Source organism: Bombus vancouverensis, chromosome 18, assembly GCF_051014615.1.
Source record: "Bombus vancouverensis nearcticus chromosome 18, iyBomVanc1_principal, whole genome shotgun sequence".
NCBI classification, from domain to species: Eukaryota; Metazoa; Arthropoda; class Insecta; order Hymenoptera; family Apidae; genus Bombus; species Bombus vancouverensis.
The window spans coordinates 1,855,638-1,870,371 of record NC_134928.1 but is presented as its reverse complement, the minus strand read 5'-3'; the positions used below and the strand labels follow the sequence as shown (position 1 = coordinate 1,870,371).

Genomic DNA, 14,734 nt, shown 5'->3' with positions numbered 1-14,734 from the left:
GCACTGACTGCTATACATCGTCGTGTTACCGTATGTGTCGAAGTACGCTCACACTCGCCTACATTCCGATCGGTCGAAGGAACTAGAGGTAGCCGTTCCGACCAAACGATAGGTATATAACTTAGAAGTCGTTCATGGGATTTTGACAAATCGCCGAGGCTACCGCCGCCCTATTTCTCCTTCCGCATTTTCTCCTTTTCGTTCGATCAACCGAGCTCTTAACTTTTACCAATGTCCTCGAACAACGATCGAACGAAAACCATATAATCGTAGCATTTTATAAAATAGTGGATTTTGAATGTATGAACATATGAAAAATTACAAAATCGTTGAGTCTGACAACAAATACAAAATGGTACTATGATCGTTACACGATATCACGAATTACTAGACATGTATGTATAGAACAATAATCGTGGAGCTTCGAGTATGGTGTACAAAAATTGCGGTCTCATATATACATACCTGGTAGATTTGTAAATATTTGTCGTGTTTCAATTGATAAATACGGAATCTCTTAAAGAACATTGTTTCTTTTTTCTACGCATAGGAAAGCAAATAAGAATTTCGTAATAATTGGGCTATTTGACTGGAAAACAAACTGCGCGAGCCCTTTTTCAGAAAGCTTCTCAGATTCGGTTGCGAGTTGTTCGAAAGGCATCGAGTTAATCCCATCGCTACGTGGCTCCTTCTGCCAATAAAACGTAGAAACATTCTCGATCTAAAACGATCGAAAATTGCAAAAGGTATCGGTCAAGCCTCACACCACCGGCCTGCTTTTCCAACCGGGGCAACAATGTTGCCGCACTAAATCCTCTAGCCGCGCACTACCAGAAACTTTTCCACGTAGCTCGAGTTCTCCGGGGTTTATCGGCATTGGAGGCAGTTTCCGGCAGCCAACATTCTTTTTTTCTTGCTTGATATTTCTCTCTTTTCGGACTCTGCCCCTCTTCTACGGAGCTAATAAAATTCAAGGGTCACGCAAATCGAGCGTAACCGGGCAACCTACTCTTTCGAGAGCGATCGAACTTTTGCCTCTCGCTAGAGCCCGATATTACCGTCACGGCACCGCAGCAAAACGACATAACGACGACTCAAGCCGAGAGAAACTGTATTCGACGATCGCCTTTTACGTTTCACAATTACGAATCGTAATTACATTGTTCGAAACAATAAGGAGCAACTAAAGTTGCCACGAATGGCTTTATCGCACGAACAAAATGAACAGAGACGAGCAAGTCATATACGTATATTGCCGTGTTATTCGAACGAAACTGATCGTTTTTAAGGCAATGATCAAAACGAAACGGCAATGATGCAAACGTAAGGAGCAGCCATCAAAATCAAAGTGACTGACAAAATCGCGAGACTGGTTAGCGATGTTCCATTTTGATCGATCGTACTCGTCGAACTACAAACAGATCATATAACTGCACTTCAGACGACTTTTCCCATTTTCTACGATTTTTCGTTCTCGTATAACAGAAGTTCGCATTCGGATAACTGGATTCAATCGGCAAGATTTCGTTCCAGTAAATGGAGTTTAGACAGATAGGGCCTGTCACCGTAATTGTTTCGAGCAACGTACTTTTTCACAATCTGTAAGATACAACCTCCCACTTCCATGTATTGCCGATAACGAATCGGTTATTCTCGTAAAAAGTCATTGACATAATTCGAATCGCTGATGAAGCATAGATCGATCGCAAACGACGATAGCGCTCTCTAAGTAGAAAAGAACAGACGTGGTCAGACCGGAATTCGAAACGGATCAACGGGATAAAAGAACGATATCGAGACAACGCTATTGTACTTACTGACTAAGGTGAGGAAGGGTATGTTGTGCTGTTGAAAATGGGGCGTGCTGCAAGCTTCTTCCGGCCTTGAAACGGCGCTTCCGGTTTGCACTTCTATCACGTGACCGTCCCTTCGGTAGAACGTCATGCACATGAAACCGCTCCGACTGAAAACAGGAAGAATACCGAATAAAAACCGCACATTCCTTTGCCCTGTAAAAGACTGGTAAAACGTTTCGCCACGCGAACAATAACACGACTGTTTACTCTGACAATGGTACCGCGATTGTAGCGCGCGTCCGGCGCAACCCGTTCCTCAAAACACTGTACTCTTTTTTCCTTTTATCGGCAGAGTTCTTTGCCCTTTTTTTTTTCTTTTTCTTTCCGTTCCTGCATTCTACGAGACTACGAACTTTTTCCCTTTTTATCGTTCGCGTCCTTAGCTTTCTCCTTTTTCTTTTTCCTTTACAGAAAGATGAAAATTTTTCCTATTTTTTCTTTTTTCTTTTTTTAACCGCTCGTGGCGTACAAACGACAAAACAAACATGCAAGAATAGGCAAACCTTATGCTAGCGATCGAAAGCGGTTATACTCACCAACCGACGGTGAAATGCGCGACCAACATAGTCATCGTCATCGCTTGAGCAGCGCTAGACTGTTTGATGCTGTTGCATAAGATCTTTACGTCCTGATCTTCTTGACCCGGAACGTACTGTCCGTCTAGGGGACCGTTTTCGAATCTCGAGGAACTGCTATTCGATCTGGTTACGTGCAGGGAAGCGTTCCGAGGATGGAACGTGTAAGATCTGGTCAGGTCGAGGGTGTGCCAGGTCAGTCCGCCGCTAGAGTGGCCGGTTAACCAATTGGGAAATCGGCACTGGCCGGGTGGCGAGACTGAAAGCGTACGGAAACCAATTTATTTAATGCTGATTGGACTGTTGCCACGAGTTGCCCTCCCGCTCTTTCAACTTCGCTACCGGCGTTAAACGGAACAGCTCCTTTCGTTTTAAAACGTATTTAGAATACGGACTTTGCGATATCCGTCTGTTCGTTCGTTTGCCTCTCGTTTTTATCCGCGTCGCTTAAACGGTTCGTTTCCGCCGACTCGATGGAATATTTGAGAGTGGCGCGGGCCAACGCCAGACCTTGAGCGTAATCGACTCGACCTTGGAATCGTCGCTTTAATTCTATTCGATCGTAGTCGTCGACGGTCGCGCGCCGAACGCCGTCGGAAGACGAAGTCTAATAGCCGTAAGAACGGAATTATCGCGATAATGTTCACCCGGCAAGACGCACTCCCGTACTCTTTGGATGAACGTTTCCGTAGTTTGATCCAGACATTCGCATTCTCGCATCGATCGACGAGAATCGTCGACCATTTCAATGAGATCGAGAGAATTAAGCGAGCGGAAATAAGAAGGGATCGACGAAGAAGAACGAAAGAGACGATCGGGACGAGGCGATCTCCGAAAATTTCGCAGTCAGCCCACACTGGCTCATAAACTCCTCGACGTTACGAAACGACAGTCGGTAAAACGTCGACGCAGGTATTCGATAGCGAAACAGAATCGTTCGAGTATCTCGTCAGTCCACTAGAGCTACCCTTCCCCACTTTCTCCCTCTCCCCCCCTCTCTCTCTCTCTCTCTCTAGAAACTTCCCAACGTGTTCCACTTCTGGCTCGGGGGTGTAAAATCCGGACGTGAGAAGGAGCCACTTCGACGGTGTTGGGTAGAGGGGAAAAGGTTGACGCAGGAAAATGGATAACAAAGAGGGAGCGAGCACGAGCATCGAGAAAAAGGAAGAAGAGGAACGCGGTCTATAGGCCGGTAGATAGATGAAAAAGGAGCAAGCGGAACGGAAGAGAGGCAGGGATGAAGCAGGATAGCAAGAGACAAAGAGAGGACATGGCGAAGCACGGAGAAAGGGATGCCGGAGAATGGGACACGAAGAAGGGAAAAAAAGAGAATAGCCGGGCTGTAACGACGGAAGGGTAAAAGGCACGATATATAAAAAGTATAGGGAAAAAGGATGGGAAAATAGGAGGAAGATGGGGATACACGAAGAAAGAGACGGGGCAAGTTCAAAGGAGAAATACCGAAGGAATAGTATGATAAGGAAAGAAGCGTGGGGTAAGGTTGGCGAATGGAGGATTGACAGAGTGTACGTTCGGGCAGTTTTATGGCACGTAAAAGCATTGTTGCACAGCCTGGAAAAGAATGGAAATAATTCAGCGGCTCCCTCGATAAGTCCACGACGCGGACGAGCGAGATACAAATTCCGTGATCGTAAAAATCGAATGGCATTTCCCTTGTTTTACTTGCTGTCGTCCTTTATCTTTTCGTGGTATCAAGCCGCGCGCCGTCTTTTTCCTCCTCGCTTCTCTTTCACTCTCCGTGAATCCGTCTCTCTCTCTCTCTCTCTCTCTCTCTCTTCGATTTCGCACGTACCTTTTTCACCCCAGCATCCCCCGTCCGCGTCGACCCTTTCCGTTATTTTTCCCGTTCCCCGTCGTGTATTGCCAATCTGCATTTTAACGACACCGATAAAAATCTGACGGAAAGTTGAATTTGTAACTCCCTCGTATCGGGCTGACTGCAAACGATTCAGCCCAGAACGTTGAAAGAGATCCGCCGATGTCGCGATTGATTTCTAATATTTATGTTCCGAGCTACGTGCAAGTTCCAGCTCGTCGATAATGAAGCGGAGTGACGCGCCGAGCTCGCAACTAACTTCACTGCCTTCCAACTTTTAACGAAATCAGTAATTACAGTTTGTAAAATCTCGGAAATCTGGCCGTTAATCGGTACGTTGAAGGTTTCCACGTATAACTGGCGGTTGTTGCGCCTCTTTCGAATTTCCTCTAATTCCATTAGGTTAGAACAATATGAAATCAGAGAAGGGATATGGTTGTCTCGCGTGACAGCACACCGATCAGGTGATTTTATTTGTCCAGTCGATGCTGTCCAAATATTATCGAACGTAGCTTACCACCGGAAATTTCGGAGCACGTCCGTTCGATTAACGAGCAGGTTCGCCGACGTAATTGCCTATTCGGGAAGGGCCTCGTGGCACGGAACACGGTTCGGAGGCTCTTCTCCTCCATGTTTCAAGACATTTCTCCCTGTCTCGGACTTGGTCTACGGCCTCGGCTAAGTTCCCTTTCGCTGGTTAAACCGCACGTTTCGAGCAGTTATGAAAACGCAGCCGAGTAATTTTCCCGGGGTATTGACTCTGCGGAAGAGTCCAGGCTAATTGAACAAACTTTCGAGCCGGCCTGTGGCTGCAGTTAGAGGTACTCAACGACGGATAGATAAAGAGGAAGAGAGAGAAAGAGAGAGAGAGAGGAATAGGGAGAGAAGCAGGTCGAAAAGGAAAAGGAATAGGGTTGAGAAGAGAGAGAGAGAGAGAGAGAGAGAGAGAGAACAGCCACGAGGGAAACCAAGCAGAAAGAAGAAAGAGAGGAAAAGATTTAATGTTAATCCATTTCCCGGGCTGTTTCTTGGCGTCGCTCCCTTCCTATTTCTCCGGTGCCGTTTCCACAAGAAGAATTGAGATATTAACGACACGGGCGCTTGCAAGCAGCGAACCGACGCTGTGTGGCGCGCTTGGATCCGAGCAAACCCCTTGTCTTGACCGTTTGCCGGCATCTACCTTCGCCATTTCTTCGACCGACAGTTTCATCCGCGTGTCGGCGACTCTCGCTCGACTAAAAACGATTCGGGAAAGAAAGTGGCGCGCCCATGCCGCGACGAGGCTGCGGGGCGCCGCTTAAAGCGAAAGACTCTACAAATCTACTCAAGTGAAATCCGTTAACGAAGTTTGCCGTGAAACTGTACGCAGTAAGATACGGGCTAGCAAACTCTCGAAGAAGAAAGTGCAAGCCGAAGAAAAAAGAGAGAAAAAAGAGAGAGAAAAAGAAAGAGGAAAAGTTCGGTGGCGCGCGCTCGCGCAAGGGCTGAAGAAAAGAGAAGACCGTACCGAGGAAGTGGAGTAGCGTGTAAATATTCCTTCTTCGCGCTATGGATCCGCCATTTTGACACGACCCGTTAATGACACTGCGAGAGAGCTAAATTTTTCAGACCGTGATTCCTCCGACGATACAGGTTTTCCTTCTTTTCTCCCGAGCTTTCTCGCGTATTTCGTAACTTGACCTTATTCCCGCCATACTCGTTTGCCTTGACGCCAAATTTAACCTAATCGTTAAACTCTGAATACAACTTGGCAAAACACGCTTCTTCGTGTAATTCTTTTACGGAAGTGAACACCATCTGTAACGAACGCTTCTTCTTCTCCAAATACTCAAAGACGAATTACCTAAAGAAATCTATTTTATCGTGCAGCTAAATTTGCTCGAGACAATTTATTCGAAGGAAAGATCTCTCTCTCTCTCTCTCTCTCTCTCTTGAAAATCAATTGTATTCAGAAAGCCACGTACCTTTCATGAGCGTCATGGTTCGAGATCCTTCCATAGGGCTGAACAGACCGTTGCAAGTGGCGTCACCGCTCTGTGCCACCCGGTAGATCTCGGCCGCGCCCTCGGGCACCGGTCCACTCTGTAAACCGACATCGTGATCCATGGCTCCTATGCCCATGGCAGCTCTGTGTAGATTACTCTGCACTGTCTGGCCGGCCTTCTCGTAGACGAAGCATCGGTATCGATCTTCGTTACTGGACGCGTGTCCGTGATGTAAACGGCCCACCAGGTAACGGCTGCTGCCCTCCTTCCAGGTGGCCAGGCATTCCAGTTCCTCCACTGAAACGGCCAAAATAACCGATTTCATCGTAAATATGGACGACCGACGGGGGCGTAGACGCGATCGGTCGCGTGTCACCTGTCGTTTCGCAGTCTGCGATTTTGTTCTTCGTACGATGAAATTTCGTTCGACACGATTTCGTAAGCACTCGTTTTTTTCCCGCTAGCTCTCAGTTCGGGATCGTCCGTGGAACAGCTTTTCACCTAGGATATCGATGAAATTGGAGATTCGCGAAGGATCGTATGTTGGACCGGCAAAGGTATATCATCGTGTCTTTTATTTCCGGCACGAATCACGAGAATGAATTTCGATTCGGTAAGGCGAGTGCCTAACGAGTTACGCGTCTGTTTTCATAAAATTTTGCCGGCTGATGGAGAGAACCGACGAATATTTCCCCAATATGTTCAACGTTTTCCCCGGACCCGCTGTAATTTATAGGATATTCCACGATAAAAGTTACGTTCGAACGAGCGATACACGCTCGTGTAGCACTCTCGTACTACTTGTATACCAACTATTGGCCGAACGTATCGTTCAATTTGCAGAGAATTAATACTAACGTTAAGTGAGTTTTAATCCCACAGAAGCCCAATAACAAGGTATGTAATTCCATTGTCCAGTGATTTGATTAAACCAACAAAAGCCATCTCGAAACCAATCATATGCAAATCAAATTCTTCGAAACATGCCATAAATTCATTGTAATAAACTTTTGCGCTTTTCAATGTAAAACCTATAGCTCTTTATTTCTCCTCCAATAAATATAATTTTTAACCCGAAGCTTATACCTATAAATCCTTTGATTTCTAAATTCTATAACGTCTCCTTCTGAGTACTACTATTGTTAACATCGTAATCTGCGACGCGCTACACTCTTATTTAATATCTGTAGAGAAAGCTTCGCTCCAAGCACCTCTTATCGAGTGACTATTCCTTCACTTTGGTTTAAAAGCAGCCCCGCGTTACTTAGGACAGTCCACCGGCACTGTTCTCATCCGGCGGCAGCGTTGCAAAGCTCGAGTCTAATCCGAGAAAAACGATCCGCCGTTCATCACGACGAGCAGCGAGTAATTTTCGCCAGAGGGTTCGTGCTGACGAGCTGCGGAGGCTGCTAGACGCGGAAAGGCGGCAGGATTCGCGCCAGATCTCTGCATCTATCGGCGGGGATCAAATTCGACGCGGGAACTCGTGGAAACGAGACTGAGCCGTATGCGCCGGAATCTGGACCGGCTGACGAGCAAAAGAGCGAGGACCGCCACCGGGGGAACGAGCTTTTTCGTTCGAATCCTCGCAAATTGCTCGCGGCGTCCTCGCCCCGAAGGATCAGGGATCAAAAAAGGAAGCCGGCTGTGGAGGAAGAGAACGAAGAGAAATAAGGCAAGAAGAAAAAGTACGAAGGAAGAGGAAAAGGGGAGCGTAGCGAAAGAGGAATGGCCGGGGATGGGGATAAAGGGCCGAGAACGAGGGGTTGCACCGGCGTGGAGGAGGGGGCAGGAGAAAGAAACGTCAGGAAAAAGTGGTAGCCGACTCTTCCGCGAGATGTGATTTAGATACGCGTCTATGAGATCTTGGCTGGCTGCTTCTCTCTGGAAAACCTCGTCGCATAGACGCCGGTTAAGGAGAGAGGAAGAAGGTGCCAGTCGAGCAGATGCGCCGATAAAATCCTGTTCTTTAGCCGTGACCTCTTGAAAGTCGCGTTTTCGCCACACCGAACCGATAATTGTTGGTTTCTTCGCGTCGACGATCCTTCTTTGCTAACCTTGCTCGCCTTCTACGCCTCTCCAACAGCTGGCTACACACCTTACCTTATCCTCTTCTGCACGGAAATCTCGGTCTCCGATGTACATCCCGCCTACTTTATTCGTCGCATCGATCATCGGATCTTGAGTCTTTTTTCACATATTTGTCCTTTTTTCCGTCGATTGGGGTTAGATTGCTTTCGATATCGATCAAACGTGATATGTTATCCGTAGAAGAGTAAATGCTGGCAATCGAGCTTCCCTTTACCGTGGTTTCTACATGTTTATGATTCGTTATTCCGTTTCCGATTTCGTTCAGGATTTGCTTCGATGGTATTCTACGCCGTGCTATATATTAAAAAAAAAAGAAAAAAGACACCGGCTGCGCTAGAATGGATTTAAGATATGTAGGAAAATAAAACAGCAAGTGGCGTGATCGTAGGGAGAATAGAATTAAACCGTGATAAAGGTTAATCCGCGTCAGGGTGTAAAAGCGAAATCGCACGGGGGAGTCGTAGGTAGATTCACTGTGTGACTTTCTACAATTCATTTGAACTAAGCTCTCGCCTCTTTGATTAATGTTTTTCACGCTTCGTTTCGACGTTTTTATGCGACTTTTCACTTGATATACTGTATTCACCGGATGATATATTGTTTCATCTGTATCGCGGTAATCACTAGGAACGTTGTTTTGATTTTATACGCTTTCTCATGTTCTTCCGTTTATCGAATCGTAAATCTAAAATGGTAATTCATCAGGAGCAACTATCTCGTGTGTGTGTGTGCGTGTGCGTGCGTGTACGTTAAAAGAGAGGATCGCTTAAACGCTTTTGGCGCGACGTAATACGAAAAAACGTATAATGTTCTTCGACGCTGCTAAGTACTGTCCGAAACTACGTTGCACGGGGTATATAAAGCTACATTTTTCAGTGTACTCGAGCGATACGGTGCTCTATGAAAAAACAGTTTCGGTGCACTTTGCACCGCTATATGCAAACGCGAGAATCATAGCATAGTAAAAAGAAAAAATTCCGCTCGTTCTACGAGGCAAGGTTTAAAGCCGCTACACGTTTTTCTACGCCATCTTACGTACCATATTGTATCGTATGCGCCTCTTATTTATTTATCTCGTTGATTTGACGCGACGTATCTACTCGAGGTTCGCGCAGTTTTACAAATAAAACAGGGGAAATATCGACCGTTAGAAAATTTCTTGTCGCGACAGAGGCAGCAAATCGATCGGCTTTAAATAAATTCCGCGGTTTCATTCACCACGGACCATCAGGCTGGATTTCTCACTCGCTTTGGGACGAACGTGACTTAATTAAGTTTGAATTATGCTGAATTCGCATCGGCTAACACTCCACAAAGGGATTAAGCGGCATCGACGCACAGTTTACTTCTCTCCTTTCCCGGATGCGCGTTCGATTTAATATCGGGCCAGGGTTATAGCCAGCGAGGCATTTGGCTCTCCCCAGCAAATCATCGCGCTCAAAGCCGGGATATTACGCGAACAATTTCGTGAAATTACATTACGCACCATTTAAGTGCACGTGAACGGGTTCCTATTCGGCCGGTTCGGCTATCCAGTCGATCTTATTAATTACCACAACAATCGATCGCCTTTGAGGTCACTAGGACTTGTTATACGCACGTCGTAGTTTTGACGTAATTTGGTAAAAACGATTCCTTTCGTTGTTTACGATTAGGGGTACGTCCGATACGTGTACTGGCATCGAACGTGTCAATACAAAGATCACGCGAGCGAGATGCACCTAAAAGAGCAACGCCACGCTCGCTTGTTCTACGTTGTTTACCGTGCTTTTTTTTATATGTTTGCCTGTGTGTTTCGCATCAGGGGTTAATTCGATTTAACAGCGATACGCCATGGTGCAGCGTTTTCTGCTAAAATGTCCATCAAAATAAAAACAATTTCGGTCGGTTGTAACCGACGAGACGAATCCTTCCTCTGGCAGCTGCGACCCAGTCGATCACGCGCCGAATTTTCCAAAGTTAAATCGATACGCGATGCCCTACGCTTTGTGCAGTGTCGCGATCGCATTTTGCAAAATACGCCCCTGTTACTCGTACATCGTTGTTCTTCCATGTTTTTCCAGAGTATTATACGCGTATGGACAAAAGATTCCAATGATTCGTAGAATTTCGTTTAGACTCGTCGTTGAAACGACTGCTCGAATCGTCACGAGAAAATCGGAACATCGAATCATCGACAGTTCGCAGCCGTGTCACTGGCAAACTTTTTGGCCCACTGCTGAGAAAGACAGCGAGCTGTGAAACTTCTCTTCTTTGTTACTTGGTTCGTACGTTCGTCCGTTAAGATTGCGCGGTACTTGAACCGCAAAAACGACGAAAGCCCTTCGAAAATAGGGAAACTGTTCGCGGCTGCCTCTCGATCGAGAACTCCTGCTGCGTTCAATCCGCCGCGGAAGTTTAACGAAGTCCAAACGGAGCAAAACGAGTCGGTGGTTTTGCGAGCGGGGACCTTCGTTAGGAAGGGAAAGCGATGATTCTCAGCTCGTTCAGCCATTTAGCCCTGTACCTCGTTCTACTCCAACGACGTACAGGTTCTTTCATAAAAAGCATTTTGTTCAGAATATCCTGTATTTTCGTATTTCGAGAAATAGCTTCTTCGACCGATGATGCTTTAACACGAAAATTATTTACAGTATTTTATAGATTATTCTCCTTCTCTTGTCTCCGTCTTTTTTTCTTTTCTCTGCGTTTCGTTGTTTCGAAATATTCGCAAGTATTTTTTCCAATCGCAAGTATATTTTCCTTCGAATCAGGAGCGTTCTTAAAGCATTAATATATCAAGGACGACGCGTAAACGTCGTGGTTTCCGAATCGTTCTCCAGCCATCTCCGATAAGAGGGACGTGACAGGTTCGACATGGCGGCGACTTATCGTTTTTCCTGGCCGTCCTTCCGTTTAATTTTCCACCACAGAAATCGTTAGCTCGGCAAACCCCTTATCGGATGTGCGTCTAATGGCAAACGTTCGCTCCCTCCTCCGGAAATCGAGCTCTCCCTCGTGTCGGGCCGCGACTAACGAATGCACGGACGAAAATCACATCTAATCGTTGCCCGACCCCTGACCCTTTGAACCATTAATCGAGCGTACGGCCTGGAGGAGACTTTGTCGAAAGTTTGGAGTGTCTGTCGCCGAACGTGCTCCCCAAATTATGGTTTCTTAAGTGTGACGATTTCGAACGGGGTAGGACTATAAACGTCGTTAACCCTCCGAGTCATTTGCTATTCATCTCTAACGTTTATTATATCTAACACGAATATTGTCGAGGGCTCATTCGATTCCCACGAATCCATCGATACAGTGGAAAAGATTAACCGTGAGTCGTAACGTGGTTCAATTCCGAAATCGCCGTTAGAACTGTAACAAATGTGCCGTTCACAGGCTAAACTGTTAACTCCATTTTCCGAAATATTCTACATTTTAATGCCACAGCGCTCAATTTGTACACCCCATCTTATATGATTTCCTGCGAATAAAAGATTCAAACAAGGATATAATAAGTCGTTAAAAGTGTAACGAATCCATAGGTTGTTACCTAATGTTCTCGATCTGATTTACCGGTTTGTTAACTCTGCTAATCCTTTCGTTGACCACTTCCACTTGTTCTATACTTCCACATATTGTTTTTAATATCAAATAGAAACCCGGTACGATTTGCGTATTTTTCGCTTCCTCGCGCGTTTTCCTTTTCTTACATATACTGTGCATCGGCCCATAAATAAAGTACAATAATAATGATTAATAATATAAATAGGCAAACGAGCGAAACAAGGTATTTTAAGATAGAGAAATCTTATGAAAAAATGCTCACCTGCGCTCTCGGAAGCAGATATATCGGGACACGCCTGGTATCTGAACAACAATCTACTATCGTCGGTGCAGGTGTCGACGTTGCTGACGGGTACCGAGCAAGTTCCGTGACCGCGGTTATAGGAGAAGGTCATGGGTCCTCGAAAAGGACACGGCACAGGTGTAGCCTCCTCCCGGAACATCGAATAGAGCAGGGCATCTCCCGTGATGTATGAGCACAGTGATGACAATGAATTTCTGCTGTGACAGTAAGCTGAAACAATCGATGGGAACGTTTCAATTTCAATCTAGTATTAGGGAGCTAGATTCATCCACGTTCACGTAGGAAAGTAATTAGTATTCACGAAGAATTTTCGATCCTATCGCTTATTTCGAAATTGCACTTACATCGTCGATTAGTGACCGATTAATCGTACTCCTGCCTATTGAATCGACTTATCTATACACGAACACTCATTATCCGAATGAATAATAATAGACAGCGAGGAGCATTTATAAACTCTTACGCACACGGTTTTACATTACGTTGATATAAGTAATTCAGCTTGAAAAAGGAGATGGACGTCAAGTTAGGTTTTCTTGCAAATACAGAGTTATTCCTTCCAGAAATATTTTGTCATTCGTATTCTCCGGCATTCCGGTATCGTATACTCTGACTAAGGAGCCACGTCTTGTCGTGCAATTCGTAACTATCTATAAATTATCGTTCGTGCAGTTGCGCAACGATTCGAAGCAACGTCTTACCGTGGCGCACGAATGTGACACACGCACACTAGGATGCATTAACTTTCGTCGAACAGCTATAAGTTTTTTCCATGTACAGGCCGAGGTTGACAGGAAGTCGGGCCTCGTGGGAAGGGCAAATGGCGCGGGAGGTGCACGAGGTAAGCAGACGATGACGAATCTTCTCGAGTAGGAAGTTCATAGGCGGTAGTAACTTTAACCAAGGATATTCTCCGCGATTTCTTTCTCTTCGGCTGGAAAAGTGGCGAGACGCTGGGCGTTGCGACTCGGACAACTTTTCCACGCGCAGGTGTTGCCGTAGTTTGAGAAAAGTAGAACGGCCACCGCCTTTTTTTCCTCTGACAACGTTTAGATAATAAATCTGTTTCTCTCGGACAGTCGTACCAGACACTTTGTTATTCACCGAGCGCGAATCAGTTGTTTCGATCGGCCATGCGTAACATGGCACACGTTCATCGAGGAAGCGAAACGGGCAATGGTGTAGGGAAAGCTTTTCCTTGGCAAAAATTATCCGCGAGGGTTAAAAATCATCAAATCGTTTCAGCGTCTTCTCTCCTGGCTTTCACGTCGTTTATCTTCGAATCCGCTCGCGTTTCGTCTTTACGGTAGTTTATGACGGCATCGGATTGTATTTTCAACAGTCACATCGTAAGTTTCTATCAACGTGATTCGAATAGCGACTTTCGGCTATTTCGTCCGTTCGTTTTCCGTTTACTTTACGATAACCGGAAATTTAGCGAAAAGAATTTCGAGCATCCTTTCGCGCGTATACGTGACGCGACGAAGCTTCTACTGGTGCGCGAGAAAAATTATTCGAACAAAGGAACATTTATTTACACGAACGGCTGTGCGAACTATCGTCGAGAAAAGGGGATAGGAAACGAAAAGAGCGAAGAAGAAAGAAGAAAGGAAGGCAAGTTGATGGGAAGAAGGTAGACAGATGTAATTTTCAAAGCGTGGAAATGGAAAAAGTGCAATGCCGTGTCCTTCCCCCGTTTCCAAGTTTCCCTCGCTATTTTTCCCGTTGGCTCATTTATTTATTTATTCTCGCGTGAATGTTGGCTTCGTATCATCCTTTTGTTCGTGTGCTCGGCCCGGCCAGCCCGGCTTTTCAAATTTTCATTGTCATTTATTCGTTATTAGGACCGACTCCCTCTGCCAACCCCGCTGCGTCGCTCCACGCGCCCCACGAAATTGCGTCCAACCGTCGTTTCGACATAATTAATTTGCCCTTCCGAAAGTATGTCCCACTGATTAATTAGTCGCGCTTTATTTTCGTCAGTCACGAATGACAAACCCGAACGAAGAGAGTGAGTATCGCGGAAGAGGGTGGCGTTAGCGAAATTAAAATGAATTCGATCAGCCTCTCCCTTCTGTCCAATTTCCCTACCTTCGCTGAGAGTTCGCCTATCGAAAAATGCTCGGTCGATAAAGTTTTCTCCAGATTTGCAGATTAACAGGATTTTAATCGAATCGGTCATACGCGAGCGATATAATTCGAGAATTATAAGGCGGCAAAAGGCGCAATCTCGTGTTTCGTCCGGCGAATAAGTCAAAGTCCGGATTCTTCTTTATCCGGTCGCGCACGCGGTCAATTAAATATAAAGCCGCTGGCGGTAATTCCGTCTCTTAAACTTTCCGACGAACCGGCTGCCAGCAAACGCTGACGAACAGCAGCAACTTGCGTTTTTATTTGGCGGTCGCGTATGTGTAGTTAATGAGCGGGGGCGGAACAGGAAAGGGACAGGAAAGTTAATTTTTCTAACGAACGGCAGGGGACGGTAGCCGGAGGAAAATAGGCCGCGTTCTGGAGGGCGAATCCGGCGACGTTCTTTGTAG

General features: G+C 45.9%; 1 protein-coding gene across 2 annotated transcripts in view; it reads right to left on the bottom strand.

Moving 5' to 3' along the window:
* Positions 1-14,734, bottom strand: part of LOC117161352 (uncharacterized) — a 257,777-nt gene that overhangs the window by 41,279 nt on the left and 201,764 nt on the right. For both annotated transcript variants that reach the window (XM_033342808.2, XM_076626278.1), the window contains exons 6-9: positions 12,153-12,404; positions 6,233-6,550; positions 2,393-2,690; positions 1,818-1,963 (exon numbers count right to left, since the gene is read on the bottom strand). In XM_033342808.2, the coding sequence (XP_033198699.1) occupies positions 1,818-1,963; positions 2,393-2,690; positions 6,233-6,550; positions 12,153-12,404 (1,014 nt within the window). The remainder of the gene's footprint in view (positions 1-1,817; positions 1,964-2,392; positions 2,691-6,232; positions 6,551-12,152; positions 12,405-14,734) is intronic.